The sequence below is a fragment of the Dipodomys merriami genome, unplaced genomic scaffold, assembly GCF_024711535.1.
Source record: "Dipodomys merriami isolate MVZ:Mamm:240054 unplaced genomic scaffold, mDipMer1.0.p SCAF_10, whole genome shotgun sequence".
Taxonomy (NCBI): domain Eukaryota; kingdom Metazoa; phylum Chordata; class Mammalia; order Rodentia; family Heteromyidae; genus Dipodomys; species Dipodomys merriami.
The window spans coordinates 13,834,197-13,850,599 of NW_027202271.1; the positions used below are offsets into that span (position 1 = coordinate 13,834,197).

The 16,403-nt window shown below is 53.8% G+C and overlaps 2 protein-coding genes across 2 annotated transcripts; both read left to right on the forward strand.

The window, feature by feature from the left end:
- The first annotated feature begins 407 nt into the window (after nucleotides 1-407).
- On the forward strand, nucleotides 408-5,892 carry Aqp2 (aquaporin 2). Its single transcript, XM_070040798.1, has 4 exons — nucleotides 408-888; nucleotides 3,311-3,475; nucleotides 3,858-3,938; nucleotides 5,142-5,892. The coding sequence occupies exons 1-4, from the start codon at nucleotides 529-531 to the stop codon at nucleotides 5,349-5,351; spliced, it is 816 nt and encodes a 271-aa protein (XP_069896899.1). The 5' UTR covers nucleotides 408-528; the 3' UTR covers nucleotides 5,352-5,892.
- Nucleotides 5,893-12,160: 6,268 nt separating this feature from the next.
- Nucleotides 12,161-16,047, forward strand: Aqp5 (aquaporin 5). Its single transcript, XM_070040812.1, has 4 exons — nucleotides 12,161-12,810; nucleotides 13,951-14,115; nucleotides 14,558-14,641; nucleotides 15,364-16,047. The coding sequence occupies exons 1-4, from the start codon at nucleotides 12,448-12,450 to the stop codon at nucleotides 15,547-15,549; spliced, it is 798 nt and encodes a 265-aa protein (XP_069896913.1). The 5' UTR covers nucleotides 12,161-12,447; the 3' UTR covers nucleotides 15,550-16,047.
- Nucleotides 16,048-16,403: the final 356 nt, after the last annotated feature.

Sequence of the window (16,403 nt, forward strand, 5' to 3'; positions counted from 1 at the left end):
CACTGAAAAGAGACTCTGACATCTCCTCTCATGGTCAATTGTAGGTGAGGTGTTACCCCTTTATTCACCAGCAGTTTGAGTCAGAGAGAGAGAGGGGGGCTCTGGATGCTGTCCCCTTATTCACCATGGAGGTTGGGGGAGACCCTGGGGAGGCTGCCTGGGGCGGAGGGGGGGAGGGGAACTGGGGGAAAAAACACGTCAATCCTTATCTGGAGCTCATTAATGGGGAACATTAGTCAGCTGTGAACGCTAAGATGGGGTGATAGGCATGCAGGTGGGCAGGGAAGACAGGGAGGGGAGGAGAGGGAAGGCAAGGCCGCCATGGGGAGAAGAGGTATTGGTGGTATTGGTTAAAACTCCACCTCTAACCCACGTGCCTAAATCCATTTGGGACCCTATAAGTATCCATGACCCAACCTCCCCAGAGGTGCAGAAAAGAGGGAGAGAGAGAGAGAGAGAAAGAGAGCGACAGGAAGCCTCAGCCTCCTGGCCCTAGACGGCTGGGCCAGGGCACCAGGACTGCGCAGCATGTGGGAGCTCCGCTCTATAGCTTTCTCCAGGGCTGTGTTTGCAGAGTTCCTGGCCACTCTCCTCTTCGTCTTCTTCGGCCTGGGCTCAGCTCTCAACTGGACTCAGGCCCAGCCCTCTGTGCTACAGATTGCCATGGCCTTTGGCCTGGGCATCGGCACCTTGGTGCAAGCTCTGGGCCATGTCAGCGGGGCCCACATCAACCCTGCCGTGACGGTGGCTTGCCTGGTGGGCTGCCATGTCTCCTTCCTTCGAGCCATCTTTTACGTGGCTGCCCAGCTGCTGGGGGCTGTGGCCGGGGCCGCTTTGCTCCATGAGATCACCCCAGCAGAAATCCGAGGGGATCTGGCCGTCAATGCCGTAAGTAATCAGAGCGTCTCCCTTCTGTGGGAGTGGAGATCCCATGGAAGTCCTCCTCCTGGAGGATGAGATGGTTGGAGGACTGGACCTAGGTGAGAGTCTAGGCAGAGTCAGGGATAAAGATAAAGAGAGATTGGAGCCAGAAATATGGGAGAATCGGGGTAGAGGGGCCGTGATGCCAAAGGAGGAGCAAGACAAGAACAGAGCTGCCGCGTCTCCCAGCCTCACGAGAGAAGTAGAGTCAGATTTCTGTTGAACTCACTGCCAGTGTCACAGTGCTAGACCTCAGCAAGGGACAGCTCTTCAGGGCTGGGGGCCTCAGATCACAGTCACAAGAGTCTTTTGCAGGAAGAGAGACCAGACTCTGTGTGTGTGTGTGTGTGTGTGTGTGTGTGTGTGTGTGTGTGTGTGTGTGTGTGTGTGTGTGTGTGTGTGTGTGTGTGTGTGTGTGTATCAGAGACAGAGAATGTTGGTACTGGGGCTTGAATTCAGAGCCTGGGCACTGTCCTTGAGCTTTTTTGCTCAAAGCTGACACTCTACCACTTCAGCCACAGCTTTTTGTTTCTAGCTTTTTGCTGGTTAATTAGAGATAAGGGTCTCACAGACTTTCCTGCCTGAGCTGGTTTTGAACCTTGATCCTCAGATCTCAGATCTTCTAAGCAGATAGGATTTCAGGTATGTGACACCAGCATCATGGACACACATTTCTTCAGCATCTATTGTATGGGGACCCATGACAGTTGCTTCTCCCAAGCCCTGTGAGGGATGCGAGGGTGAGCCTGGCTCCTTTCTTCAGAATGTGAGAACTGAGGCTCCGAGAAGGAAGTGCCCAATCCTGAAACCCAGGCTTGACTATGAAACCCACCGACCTTCCTCTTGACCAAGGGTCCCTAGCCACCATTTAAGCTTTGTCTTATAAATCAAGAGCCGGGGGTGGGGAGTGGGGGCAGTGGGGGGCAGGGAGAGATGGTTAAAAAGTTCTACAGTTTGTTGACAGCAGAGAAAGGACCAGTACCTAGAAGGCTACAAGAGCAAGTCTCCAGACCTGAAGGTGTTCTCAGGGCAAATGCTAATTTCATAATATGATTGGCTAGCTGAACTCCTAGGCCACTTTGAGACTTGTGCTATCATGGCTCTTCCCCTCTCTAGATCGGTACAGACCTGGGGATGAAGAGGTATGAGTGGGGCATGTCTTCTCTAACATTTACATTCTGCTATTATTGTTATTATTATTATTTGGTGGTACTGAGTGTTTGAACTCAGTTGCAGGGCCTCACCACTTGCTCAGCTTGCTTGCTAAGCTAGCAATCTATCACTTGAGCCACACCTCCAGCCTACAATTTGCACTCTGTACTGCCAGATGATCATCTCTGGTCCTCCTACAGTCCTCCAGAGTCTGCCTCGTCATCCCCATTTTCCAGAAGGAAAAACTGAGATCAGAATAAACAGGGATCCCCAGCAAAACAGAGGCCTCCAAAGTGTCTGCCCACTGGAGACTGTAGCTAGGTAGCTGCAGCAAAGACTGATGCTCAAGCCTAGAAAGGCATGGGGATGCCAGCTGGCTGTGCAGGACCCAGGGCTGGGGGATTCGGGGCCTGGAGAAGTGTGGGAGTTGAGAGCTATCGCAGGTCCACCCAGCATAGCTCAGTCCCAGAGGGCAGGGTGTAAGGTACAGGATGACAAAACCTGGAGAGAAATCCAGTCCTAGGTGTGGCCCAGTTGTGAAACTGCTTCTTTGCTCAGCCTCAAGTTCTCTCCTTACCCAGGGCAGGTTCTAGAGGGTCTAAGGGCACCCCATAGGGGTATGGAGGAATTACGCTCCCATGCTCCTATGCCCTTACCCCAGACTTTACATAATATGCAGGTTGCAACCCACAGGGCAGAACAGAGGCTGGTAATGCAGAACAAGCAGGCAAAGGGGAAGACAGCTGCCACAGGCTGGCCGCCCAAGAGAGGAGCACTATAAGATCATCCTTAAACCCAAGTGTCTAGACTCCATCCCTGGGAGCCATTTACTAAAAGGAAAGACAGACACCCAACTTCTTGTTGTATCAGTAGCATGCGAACGAGAGAGAAAAGGGCCTTCTGGTCAACCAGCTCAAAGCCTCCTGGCTGCAGTTGGGACCTGTTTTCATAGGTGCTCCCAGGACCGAAATTCTGGACCTCAGCATCCCTATGTAACAAGCTATGGATTCCATTCCTATCTCTGGCTCAGGGCCATGGGCAGTCCTGAGGTCAGGCTCTGGGGCCAGGCTCAGAAAGAAAGTGGCAGTACTTTCAGCTAGGGTATCAGATGAGCCCAGGTGTTCTGGCTCCTGGCCCAGAGGTCTCCCTGAAGCCAACTGCAGGTGGGCAGAAAGGTGGAGCCAAAGAGGGGAGTGCAATCAATATTCCCCTTCACTCATTCTCTCCCTGTTTCTAGCTGCACAACAACGCAACGGCTGGCCAGGCGGTGACTGTGGAGCTCTTCCTGACCCTGCAGCTGGTCCTCTGTATCTTTGCCTCCACTGATGAGCGCCGTGGAGACTGCTTGGGTAGCCCTGCCCTCTCCATTGGCTTCTCTGTGACCCTGGGCCACCTTCTTGGGGTAGGTTATGTCTACAAGTTCTGCTCTCCTAGAGGAATCAACCAACACTTAGACTTTCCCCCAAAGAAACATATACACAGATCACTCTACCTCCTCAAAACATGATAGACACAAAACTCCATAGAGACAGATACACAGATATACAGCACCCAAGAGGGGGACACACAACCCAGAGACTTTGGCTCCCAGATACCCCAGAGGGAAAAACCCATCATGCCAGTCCCAAGAGAATACAAAACCCAGCAATGAAAGCACGAAGACATGCTTCCATTATATGAATCTCTTGAGGATGAGCATTGGAGGGGGGGGGGGACAAGGACTCCCTGTCCCTCCTTACCTCCTCTTTCCTTACTACTCCCCCCCCCATACCCTTCTTATGCAGATCTATTACACTGGCTGCTCCATGAATCCTGCCCGGTCCCTGGCTCCAGCTGTCGTCGTGGGCAAATTTGATGATCATTGGGTAATGGCTGAGCCACCCCCATCCATCCTTCTCCTTCTTCCCCTTCCCCAGAAACCACCTCAGAGGCAGAAAAGGGGCTAAAATAGACTCAGGTGGGGCCTAAACAGTGTTGCCCTAAACCATTCCAATTCTCTTCCCGAGGCCTGGGGTTCCACCCCTTTAGAGTTTGTATAAACGACTCCTTGTAAATAAAGCTAACAACAGTTCTTACCTTCTTGGGTTAGCTGTTTAAGACAAGTAATAGAATTCTGGCACTTAGAACTCAGTAAATGGCAATATTGATACCAACTAACACATATTTTTATTATTTAATGATGATATAGGGCTTGATATGTAAGGCTAGGATTACATTTTATTCTGACTGCTTCACAAATATTAATTCATTTAGTTTCCACAATAACCTGTTGAAGTAGGCATTTTTGTGTGTGTAATGTGTATGTGTGCTGGTCCTGGGGTTTGAACTCAAAGCCTGAATGCTGTCCTTGAGTTGTTTTTGTTTTTGTTTTTGTTTTTTGCTCAAGGCTTAATACTCTACCACTTGAACCACAGCTCCACTTCTGGCTCTTTTTTTTTTTTTTTGGTGGTGGTTAATTGTAGATAAGAGTCTCACAGACTTTACCTACTTGCTCTGGTTTTTGAACCATGATCCTCAGATCTCAGCCTCCTGTATAGTGAGGATTACAGATGTGAGCCACCACCTGGCTGTGATAGGCTTTGTGTGTGTGTGTGTGTGTGTGTGTGTGTGTGTGTGTGTGTGTGTGTGTGTGTGTGCTGGTCCAGGGGCTTGAACTCAGGGCCCAGGCACTGTCCCTGAGCTTTTTTGCTCAAGGTTAGCACTCTACCACATGAACCATAGCTCCATTTCCAGCTTTTGGTTAGTTAATCTGGAGATAAAAATCTTACAGACTTTCCTGCTTGGGCTGGCTTCAAACTGATCCTCAGATTTCAGCCTCCTGAGTAGTTAGGATTACAACTGTGAGTCATTTGGCACCCAGCTATGGGTAGGCATGTTTACAGTGAAAGGAAACCCAGGCCTAGAGAAGGTAAGCAACTTGTGTAAGTTCACACAGCCAGTGAATGGATTTGCAACCAGATGATCGATTTGCCCACCCCCACCCCCCACATACCCACTAACAAGTGATGCCTAATTGCATGCATTAGTGTGTGAGGTGCCAGCCAGCGTTCTCTCCCCTCACCCCCCAGGTCTTTTGGATCGGACCCCTGGTCGGCGCCATCCTGGGCTCCCTCATCTACAACTACGTGCTGTTCCCCTCGGCTAAGAGCCTGTCTGAGCGCCTGGCGGTGCTGAAGGGCCTGGAGCCCGACACCGACTGGGAGGAGCGTGAGGTGCGGCGGAGACAGTCGGTGGAGCTCCATTCCCCGCAGAGCCTGCCGCGGGGCAGCAAGGCCTGAGCGCCATAGCGCTCCTCCGTTGCACCACCAACCCCGTGGGACCCCCGCCCCAGCGGAAAGCCCACCTTGACCCTCCTTTCCCCAGGCCCCAAGTTGGCCCCCCCGTACAGAGTAGCTGCTTCAAGAACCAGCGCTGTGAGCGGCAGGATGGGGGTCACAAGAGGGTGGCCCCCCACCCCCACAATCCTGGTAGATATCCCCCCATCCGCCCCCCTCCCCCGTCCTGAGGTTGGGGACCCAGCAATCCACGACGCCCTGGTTCCTCGCAGGACACTGGCGACCCAGGGGGAGGGCAGGGCTGGTGGGCGGGAAGTGGAGAGAGCTCTGGAGAGCCTGCCCCAGGGTACGTGGGTAATGTACATGGGCATCCCCCCCCAATTTGGGCATGGTACACCCCGGTTCTGCTCCTATGCACCTGTGTATTCATCCCCAAGTGCAGGGGCTGCCCGTGTCTGCGACTAAGCAGGTTCATCTGGGGTGGTGTACCACTGGGGACTTCTCTCGCTTCCTCTTACACCTGCAATAAATCCACTTCTCTACAGCAGACGAGTCCACGGCAGCCAGCCCCAAGAGAAGGGGCACCCCTTCTCCACACACCCCCTACCTTGTCCTTCCTGGAAAATCTTCCCCCTAAACTGGCGCCACCAGGCCCCTAAGACTTGCCAGGACCCATTGCTGGAAGCAGAGAGGTGTCAGCCAGAGGACAGCTCCCTTAAAAATGCCCTCAGGGGGCGCTGGGAAGGTGGCTCAGTGGTAGAGCGCTTGCCTTGCATGCATGAGGCCCTGGGTTCCATTCCTCAGCACCACATAAGCAGAAAAAGCTGGAAGTGGTGCTATGGCTCAAGTGGTAGAGCTGAAGAGCTGAGGGACAGCGCCCAGGCCCAGAGTTCCTTTGTACCTTGAGAGAGGATCTTCAAAGGCGGTAGTAGGCATATGTAGGCACATGCGCATATATGTATGTGCACATGAACCTCCTTGGGGGGGCGGGGTAAGGGGGTGGCAGACCCAGAGATTAACCTTCTGCTTGAGAAAACAAAAACCCTTTATGGGCCCCCAGCTTTTGTTTTGGGAAAAGGGGGAGATTTGCAACTAGACACTTCTTGAAAGGAGACACTCAGTTTCGCAAGTGAGCCCTCTCACCCAAGCACACACCTATGGCTGGCTGGGCAAGGCACTCAGGCATGCAGTCATGGACACCAGGCAACACCCCTCCATCACCTGTCCCCCCCTCCTCCCCAGCGCATTCCTCCCCCTGGCTCTGCCCCGGTCAGCACCCACCCGCCAGAGTCATTGAGGACTTTGCAATCTGCTGCTTGTCAGGACCAGAAAAGGGAAATGGCTTGTCCAGGCAGAAGCAGATCCTAGTCGAGAACCCAGGCTCCGAAATTTCCAGCCTAGCGCAATGATTCTCAAGTGAGATTAACTCAAGTGAGTTGAAACCATGCATATAAAGATGCTGTCATTCTTAATGCCATTATCATGCATCACTAAGATTTTGTTTTTTCATTAATTCTGCTTCCTTGGGGCTTGGGAAAGGCAGCCTTTTCTACTTCCTGTAGTTGGTGGTCAAAGTAAAGGAGATTTCCCTGAGAGTCTCAAGGTCCAGGCAGTAGGAGATAGATTTTGAGGATGGCCCCATCCTGGTCTAGGTTCTAAACTTCTGACCCTAAATACAAACTGGAAATTCTATTTCCTTTTCCCCCACCACCCAGACCCATCCATTCCCTCCCTCCTCCAGCCTGCTGTATAACTAAGCTAGGGCTCATGAGCCCTCTTTTCCATGTTTTCTGATGTCATCTGGCTTTCAAGTCTTCTGTCTGTGTCTGTCCTCTACTATCCCAAGCTCCCAAGATATCAGGAACCAGGTCTCTAGCCTTTCCATCGGCCACTCCCCCACCATGCCCTATGGGCAGAATATCTTTGTTAGACTGCTCCTTTCTTTGTCCTCAATCAAAACTCTCTTTAGAAGCAGAATAAAGCTGTTGGTGCTGTGGAGAGAATTCTCCCCAAACCCAACAGCTGGTAACAGGTCTCACTGTTGAGGGAAAGATAGAGTCACCGACCCCAGTGAAGCTATCCTTTTCTGGTAGCTGAGTGCTTTTGCTCTAGAAATTCAAAAGCAGCAAGGCACTACATCCTCATTCCACTTTACCCCCAACACATGGCTCTTGGAAGGTGCCAATATTTCTGCTTGTGTCTGGGCCACTTCCTGGATTACATCTTCTCCAAAACCAAATGAGAGATTCTCATCACTTCTATCCTCTATTTCCCAGATTGGGGCCAGAGGTCGAAGCAAAAGAGATGGGGTAGAGGGAAGTGGACAGTTTCTGGACAACCCTGGATATCAGCCACTGAGCTGGTTGCCTTACATGCACTAGCTTATCTATTCCAAAAACTTCACAGACTCAGGAAAGAGATGGCTTCCAGTTGGGCAGTTTTACTATTTCCAAAGCACTCCCTTAGCATTCCTGTGACGGACCTCCCAATCTTTTTTTTTTTGGGTCCGGTCGTGGGGCCTGAACTCTGGGCCTGAGCGCTTGTCCCTCAGCTCTTCAGCTCAAAGCCAGCGCTCTACCACTTGAGTCACAGCGCCACTTCCAGCTTTTTTCTTTTTGCTTATATGGTGCTGAGGAATCGAACCCAGGGCCTCATGCATGCAAGGCAAGCGCTCTACCACTGAGCCAACTTCCCAGCCCTGACCTCCCAATCTTGTGACATAGAGCAAATATTAGTCTTCCCATCTTACAGATTCGGAAAGTGAGGCTGAGAGATGGCCTAAAGTCACATAGCTTATATACAGTGGAGCCAGCTCCTAAACTCAGGTCTTCTTATGTTAAATCCATGATCTTTCCACTGTGGCAGGATCTCAGCTCCTCCTTGAAGTCCCTGGTAGAAATAGGGACAGTCAGCTGGGCTTGTCCAGTCCAGTCCAGTGGTCACAGAACCTTGGAAAGGGTGGTGGCAGGGTAGGAAGGAAATGACAAAGAACTCGGGGCTGGTTTCTGCCCTTGAAGAGCACCCAGTCTGGAAGAAGGTGGAGATCAGACACACCCAGACCAGCATGGGGGCAAGGTGGGGCCACAGAAGGCTCTGAGCTGAGAGGAAGAGGTGACTGATCACCAAGATCCAGCAGCATCCACGTTCATATCCCTTTGTGTCAGGTGATTTCATATTTGCAAAAGTTGCTTGGATATTGTCATGTGTCTTTAAGCTGTGACTTATTGTATATACTCACAATGCCTCCTGGCTAAATTGTAAGCCCTTTGGGAATAGTGCTCTTTATAGTTCTTGGATGGTATCTCTTATCTTACCTTCCCTCACTAGTCTTAGCTAACACAATACTCTCCATATAGTAAGCACTCAATAAATGTTCATTTGTCAGTAAATGCTGTTTCTTCCATAACTTGAGATGGTCAATTCAGTCCAAGTGTCAGGGACAGGCCAGCCCCCCTGTATTTCTAGCCCAACTCTCAGCTTCCCTCAGAAAATCCAGAGGCCCTGAATCAAGAGAGAAGAAGCTCTCTTCCAAGAGAATCTGCCTGCCATAAGACCTATCTTCTAGCCCAAAACATCCCATGGATGTGAAGCTGGCAGGGTAGGATCTTGAATATGCAGGGAAATGATATTCCTGAATATCGTGTCTCTGGTAGTTCACTGTAACAACCTGGAGACAAAGTGATTCTGGTAGTTAAGAGAAATGGAAGTATTCCAGTCATGGGCTTGAGAAACAGAAGCAACTGTCCTTGTGAGTGTCCTTGACAGATAAGGCTTCCTTTGGTCTTATCCAACCCATTATCTGGATCTCATCTCTGGTCACTGGGTGATCCTGAACTGGTAACCTCTGAGTCTGTTTCCTCACAAGGTTACTTGGAATGAAATCAGACAGTGGAGGCTAATTGTAGTTGATAGTTTTATAGACTATATTCTGAACCCATAAAATGGCAAGCACAAGTTCTTGAACTGTAGTCCTTTGTTAGCTGGGAGGAACTAAACTCAAATCTACAAGCAGGAGCTTCCTCTGGTGGCTCAGCCTCCTGTGAGCACTTGAGTCCTGCTCTGTCCTCAAAGATGGAGTATGAGACCTATGGATTCATGAAGACTAAATCTAGGGAGGGACTAAATCTAGGGAAAGAAAGTAGAAGGGTACAGCATAAAGCAAGTACAGAGTGAAGGTGTCCGGCCTCGATGTCTCTAAGGTCATCAGGGTCATTGTCCAGTCAGTTCCAGGCCCTGCAGAAAATCCTGCCTATGGCTGCCATAGGAGAAAGAACTCTTGCTTTAAAGGAGTCAGGGGGAGGAGCTGCTCCAGCAGGAAATGCCAGAGCAGAGCAGGGAACAAAGGTGGGGTTTCTTTGGCCCCTGTTTTCTTTGGCCTCTTAGCTGCCAGGGAGCCCAGAGCCTGCCCCTTCAGATCTAAGATTTCCTGTGGGCTCCTCCTCTCAGTCCTTGCTGGACAGACTAGCTGGAGACACCTGTTCTCTCCCTCTGCTTATCACCCCGCCCCCCCCCCCATACACACACAGGTCTCCAATCCTCAGGGGGCATTAAGTTAATCACAGCATGAGGGGACTTAGCCCAACACTGTGCTTCTCAAGCGAATGTTTGATGGGGCTGGAGGGGAGGTGCAGGATCCTGAGGGTGGGGGTCTGCCCTCTACCCTCAAGCCCTAGAGAGAGCCATCCAGTTTCATTCCCCACATGCCAAAGTGGGGAGGGGGAAATGGAGGAGTGGGACCAGCAGCAGAGAGAGGCTGGGAGCTGGGAGGTAAAGAGACAAGGCAGGGTAGGAACTGGAAGAGAATATCACCCAGTTCAACTTTGAGCGGTGGGGGGAGGGGCAATGGGGACCCTGATGGCTCACACCTGTAATCCCAACGACTAAGGAGGCTGAGCTCTGAGGATTAGGGTTTGAAGCCATCCTGGGCAGAAAAGTCCTTGAGATTCTTTTTTTTTTCTTTCTTTCTTTCTTTCTTTTGTCGGTTGTGGGGCCTGAACTCTGGGCCTGGGCGCTGTCCCTCAGCTCTTCAGCTCAAGGCTGGCACTCTACCACTTGAGCCAAGTACCACTTCCGGCTTTTTCTGTTTATGGGGTGCTGAGGAATCGAACCCAGGGCCTCATGGATGCAAGGCAAGCGCTCTACCACTGAGCCACCTTCCCAGCCCCAGTCCTTGAGATTCTTATCTCCAATTAACTACCAAAAAGCCAGATATAAAGCTGTGGCTCAAGTGGTAGATTGCTAGCCTTGAGCATAAAAAAGCTCAGGGACAGTTCCCAGTCCCTGAGTACAAGCCCCAGGATCAACACCAAAAACAAACAGGCAAAGAAATGACCATACAGAAAGACAGAAACAGATCAGAAAGTAAGAGGCTGAGGAAAGGTGAAGTAGGAGAAACAGGTTAATATAAAGACAGACTAAGACTAAGGAAGAAGGGAATGTAAGGTAGATGGAGACATAGAAAGTGACTGGACTGATTTTTTGGGGGGGCGAGGGGGCTTGAACTCTGGGCCTGGGCGCTGTCCCTCAGCTCTTCAGCTCAAGGCTAGCGCTCTACCACTTGAGCCACAGCGCCACTTCCAGTTTTCTGGTGGTTCATTGGAATTAGGAGTCTCACGACTTTCCTGTGGAGGCTGGCTTTGAACTTCGATTCTCAGATCTCAGCTTCCTGAGTAGCTAGGATTATGGGCAAGAGGCACTGTCGCCCGTCTTGATTTTTTTTTTTTAAAGAACAATAAAGAGACTGCTGTAAGGAGAGGCTGAGATGACCAGTCCCACAAAGAGACATGAGGGTTGGTTGATGGAGTCTGGAAAAGGGATAAGAAGCAAACAGATGGCTACAGGGGGGAGAAACAAAGACAGAACAAGGGTTTAAGGGAAGAGACTTAGGAGGCTGGGGGGTGGGGGCGAGGGGGAGAGGGTATAAGGAGGGAAGGACGAGAAGGAGAAGGGAAAGGTTAAGATCTAACGTGGTGGACTTGTAGCCGAGAAGAAGCCAAGGCCTAGCATCGGGACCCCCAATCTCAAGACCTAGCAAACACGAATTGGGTATTCCTCCCAATACACAAGGGTAACTCCAACCACCACCACCACCACTCCCACCCCGCCGCCCTCCACTTCCTGCTGAGATTGGGGCTGCACCCTGGGACGGCTACCCTGGAAGGTACCCCCTACCCGGGGGGGGGGGGTGCCCAGTCTAACTGCCAGGTCTGGGTACATGGTATGAAGTCGAGGATGGCTAAAAGCCGGGCCTGGCTGGCACCGTGCCTCGGATCCCAAACGCCCCCGCTCCAGCTGGGGCTGGACTGGGAGAGGCCCAGGACGGGACCGCGCCCGTGCACCACCGGCGGCGGACGGGGAGGCTAAGAGGTGCGCTGTCCCCGAAGAAATCGCATCACTCGGGGCCCAGCCGCCGAGGGAGGCCGGGCCAGGATGCTCGGGTGGCGGGAAGAAAAGGAGGAGGAGGAGGAGCTGGAACGAAGATCGGAGGAGGAAAGCAGCCAAGAGCACCGACGGAGGTGAAGGCGCCGCGGTAGAGGTCGATCTAGCTCCCCGTCGGACTGGAGAACCCGGACCTCGCCACGTCTCGCCGGGAGACCGGGACGCACGGCGCCGCCTCCGCCTAGGCGAGCTCCGGAGCCGCCGCCGGGAGCGCACGATGCGCGGGGCTCCAGCTGCGGGCCCCGTCTACACCGCTGCCTCCTGGGTCACGTGGCCCGGGCGGGTCCGCCGGTGCGGGGCCCGCGGCGGCGGCGGCGGCGGCGGCGGCGGGGGAGCGGCCGCCAGGAGGGGGGCGCGCGCGGCCGGGGGCCGGGGCGAAGCGCCCGAGGCTACCAGATTCATTCCGTGTGCGCTGCCCTGGGCCCCGGGCTCGGGAGCCGCCCACTGCCCCCCCGCCATCGCCCCGCCGCGGGGCGCCCGCCCTCTATATAGCGCGCCCCTGCCCGGCCTGCGCCAGGCCGCCAGCCGCGGAGTGGGCGCTGGACAGCCGACGGCGCCCCGCCACCACTGCCCCGCCGCCCCCGACGACGACGCCGCCGCCCCCGACGCCCACACGGCCACCCCACGCCGCGGCCGCAGCCGCCGGGCCCCCAAGGCCACCATGAAGAAGGAGGTGTGCTCCGTGGCCTTCCTCAAGGCCGTTTTCGCTGAGTTCCTGGCCACCCTCATCTTCGTCTTCTTCGGCCTGGGTTCGGCTCTCAAGTGGCCATCGGCGCTGCCCTCCATCCTGCAGATCGCCATGGCCTTTGGCCTGGCTATAGGTACTCTGGCCCAGGCCCTCGGGCCTGTCAGTGGTGGTCACATCAACCCGGCCATCACCCTGGCCCTCCTCGTTGGCAACCAGATCTCGCTGCTCAGGGCTCTCTTCTACGTGGCAGCCCAGCTGGTGGGCGCCATTGCTGGGGCAGGCATCCTCTACGGGCTGGCACCACTCAATGCCCGGGGCAACCTGGCCGTCAACGCGGTGAGTGCCCACGCGGTGGAGGAGGGGTGGTCAGCGGCGCTGGGGGGTTCACTCGGGACCAGAACTGTCCTTTGTCACGTCTTGAGAGTGGGTGTAACCGAGTGCGCCAGGCACATCCCGGTGGTCATGAAGACCAGGACAACGAACTCTCCTAGCAACCTGTCTTCCTTCCTGCTGGCCACCCTTGTGCATTTCTTCTGCCTGTTCCCTACCAGCTGCTCCACTTGGCCCCTTCCTGGTGCTTACTGCCCCTTCTTCCTGCCTCTTCTGTCTCGCCTTTGAGTTCTTGTTCCCTTGGGCCCCTCACCTCTCTGGCTGTACCTCAGTGGAGCAGTTGGAATGGAAGCACTTGAGAAATGAGTTGGAACCCCTGTTTGGGATGACCCTGGCTTCTCCATACTTCTTTTTTTTTATTTATCCCCATCCATTACACCGAGATGGCCGTACCATCTGGAGATGGCCATGACACCCAGGTGCCGTGGGATTACATTTAGAAACCATTCTGTGACCCCTCTGGTGTAGTAGCCTCTGTGGAATATGGCGCCCCCCTCTCCTCACCCCTGCTCCTGCCCCCTGCTGCCTTCCTGCTTCTGCAGCCCCAGAATCATCCCCCTGTCCCATGCAAACTGGGTTCATTAATCAAACACAGAGGAGGATTTTCGTGGCCATTGTCAAGCTGTGAGTCAGCCACACTGGAGAGACGGGTTTGAGGTTGGCACCAGCCAGCGGGTCAGGCACGGGTAGGAGGCCGGGGGCAGTTTGCAATAAGCAAACTGGGCAGCTGCCCACAGGAGGGAGGGTAAATGCCAGCTCGTGGAGGCTGGGGGTTGGGCAGAGCCGTTGACAGGACAGTGTCCAGGAAAAAGCTCCTTTGACGTTCTGTTCTGCCCTTTGGCTTCAGGCCTGTGCTTCAAGTGTGTGTGTGTGTGTGTGTGTGTGTGTGTGTGTGTGTGCTCGTGGGCTTGTAAGCACAGTCTGTTCAGTAAATAATCTCACAGAGGTGGCTTGGCTGGCTTCGAGATTCACTGGAGTTCTAGGTGTCCCTGGAGAAGGAAAGCTCTGCCCCCCCCCACCCCCAGCTCCCAGCCCCAGCCATCAAGTCTAAAAGCAACAGGGTCCTGACTCACTTTCTCCTTGCAGCTCAACAACAACACATCAGCAGGCCAGGCCGTGGTGGTCGAGCTGATTCTGACCTTCCAGCTAGCCCTCTGCATCTTCTCCTCCACGGACTCGCGCCGCACCAGCCCTGTGGGCTCTCCAGCCCTGTCCATTGGCCTGTCTGTCACGCTGGGCCACCTCGTGGGGGTGAGTGGTGCTGTCATTTAGGTGGGACACTCTGTGGCGGAGCCACTCGAATAAATGGAGTCCCTGGAACAGTGTCCCTTCCAATCTGATGAGATCCACTATTGTTTGAAACTTGGTCTTGGGGTTGCTGATGTCTGGCTTTACTTAGCCCCCAGATTTGATCCCCTAACATTTTCAAAGGATGGGAGTAAGGGAAAGACGGGGTGAGGTCAGGGAATAAAGCCTGTGAAGAAGATGGAGAAGAGAGGAGGGCAGGGGTAGGGGCCCATGATTAAGTGGACAGCCAGCATCCAAGAAGGCAAAGGTCATCAGCCTCGGATTCAGGAGTCTTGAGTTGGCGAGCTGGCTGACCAATAGGCTACTGTATGTCCCTGGGAGTCTTGGTTCTATGGGCATCTACGGGGACATATTGCCCTCCTCACTGCTGTCCCTATCTGTCCAGATCTACTTCACCGGCTGCTCCATGAACCCAGCCCGCTCTTTCGGTCCCGCAGTGGTCATGAAGCGGTTCAGCCCCTCGCACTGGGTGAGTCTAGATCCTCCCCTGGCTTCCATGAGAGCCTGGAAACTTAGCAGTGGCAGAGAACAGAGACTAGACTTCCTGGATGATATGGGCCCAGAGTTGGTGAGCCTGGGATCTGGAGAAAGAAAGGAACACAGAAAGGAAATGCAGCCAGAAAAGGGGGAAGTTATATGGCCTGAGATCCTGGGGACAAGGAACCCCAGGGCAGAAGGCACTATCTACTACTCTAGGGAAGGGGATCTGGACTGTCTCTAGAAGTACGGAAGAGATCTTTGCTGAACTCCGCATTTTTTTCCTGTCCTTCTGTGCATCTGTGTGTCTGTCTTCTCCGTGATTTATCTATCTGTCCCTGTAGAGGGGTTGGAAGAATGTTCCTGTGAGTCTGTCCCTCTGGACAGCCCTCCTTTGAGAGGAGCTATCCTGAAGTGGAGGGGAGAGTTTGCTCCATCTCCATCTGTCCCCTTCTGAAAGTTCACTGCTTCTCTTTAGGTTGGTATTGGAGGGGCCTATCAGCCCTGGACTCTGCCTCCCTGAGAGGTCTGCATGTCAGGGATTCAGCAATGGCAGTGGGCCATCGGTGGTTCTATTAGAGAGTCTTTCCCTCTGAAGGCCTGGAAGTCTGTATGTCTGTCACCTCTTAGAATCCCATGAGTCTGTCGTCTGGTGGGGAAGGCTGTGGTGGGCCTGGGGCTCAGCCTTTGACCTCTTTGGTTCTGTTCCCTCAGGTCTTCTGGGTGGGGCCCATCGTGGGAGCCATCCTGGCTGCCATCCTTTACTTCTACCTGCTCTTCCCCACCTCCCTGAGCCTCAGCGAGCGTGTGGCCGTCATCAAGGGCACCTATGAACCTGAAGAGGACTGGGAGGAGCATCGGGAGGAGAGGAAAAAGACCATAGAGCTCACTGCCCACTGACCAGCATCCGACAGGGGCCGGCCCCTCAGCCCCTGAACCACAGGAGAAAGAGAAGAAAGCTGACAGCAACATGTCCTCCCCTCACCGTTGGTCTTCTTGGCTGGGGAAGGGGTGCTGGCTTCCCAGACTCCACAGCTGGAAATGGAAGCCCAACCACAATGGGACACTTGGGTGAGGGCCAGGGGCTGGGGGCTGGTGGGGACAGGGTCTCTCTGGGACAGGGCAGACTGTGCTGCCATATGGTCAGAGATTGTGAGCACCGGGCCAAGCTTGCAGGCCGCCCAGGGCCAGTTGGGAAAGAGATGGCTGCCGTCTTCTTCCCTGGCACCCAACCTGGCACCTTAAGATCTGGGCAGGCACAGGGGGACCCTCCTCCCTCTTCAATGGGAGACAGACTGGTTCATTGAATGCCACTTTATTTATTTCTGGTCAAGGATATGAGGGGTGGGGCTGCTAATATTTGGCTTGGGGAGCTTCCCAATAAACTGCTGCTCTTTATATTCTGCCTTCGCCTCTCTCTAGAAGCCTCTGGGGACACTCTGGCCTGATACTTCTCCCCTTTGGGATCCCATACTGATGCCCCGACACACAATGATCTTCTCCATAGGGTACAAAAGCCCTCCAAGAAGAGAGGGAGGCTGAGGCTAGAAGAGGCAACAGTGGGGAGAGAGAAGAGCAAATACAGAAAGAGGAGAGACCAGGAAGGAAGGGTCACCCAAGTCACTCCTCCCTCCTCAGCAATGTCAAGTCCCACCACTTGAGGAGGTGTGGCAGACAAGGTGTAGGAGAGGGGAACCAACTGCAACCCCTCGAGATGCCAAGGAGGTGACCAGGCAGGATCCACCACACACACT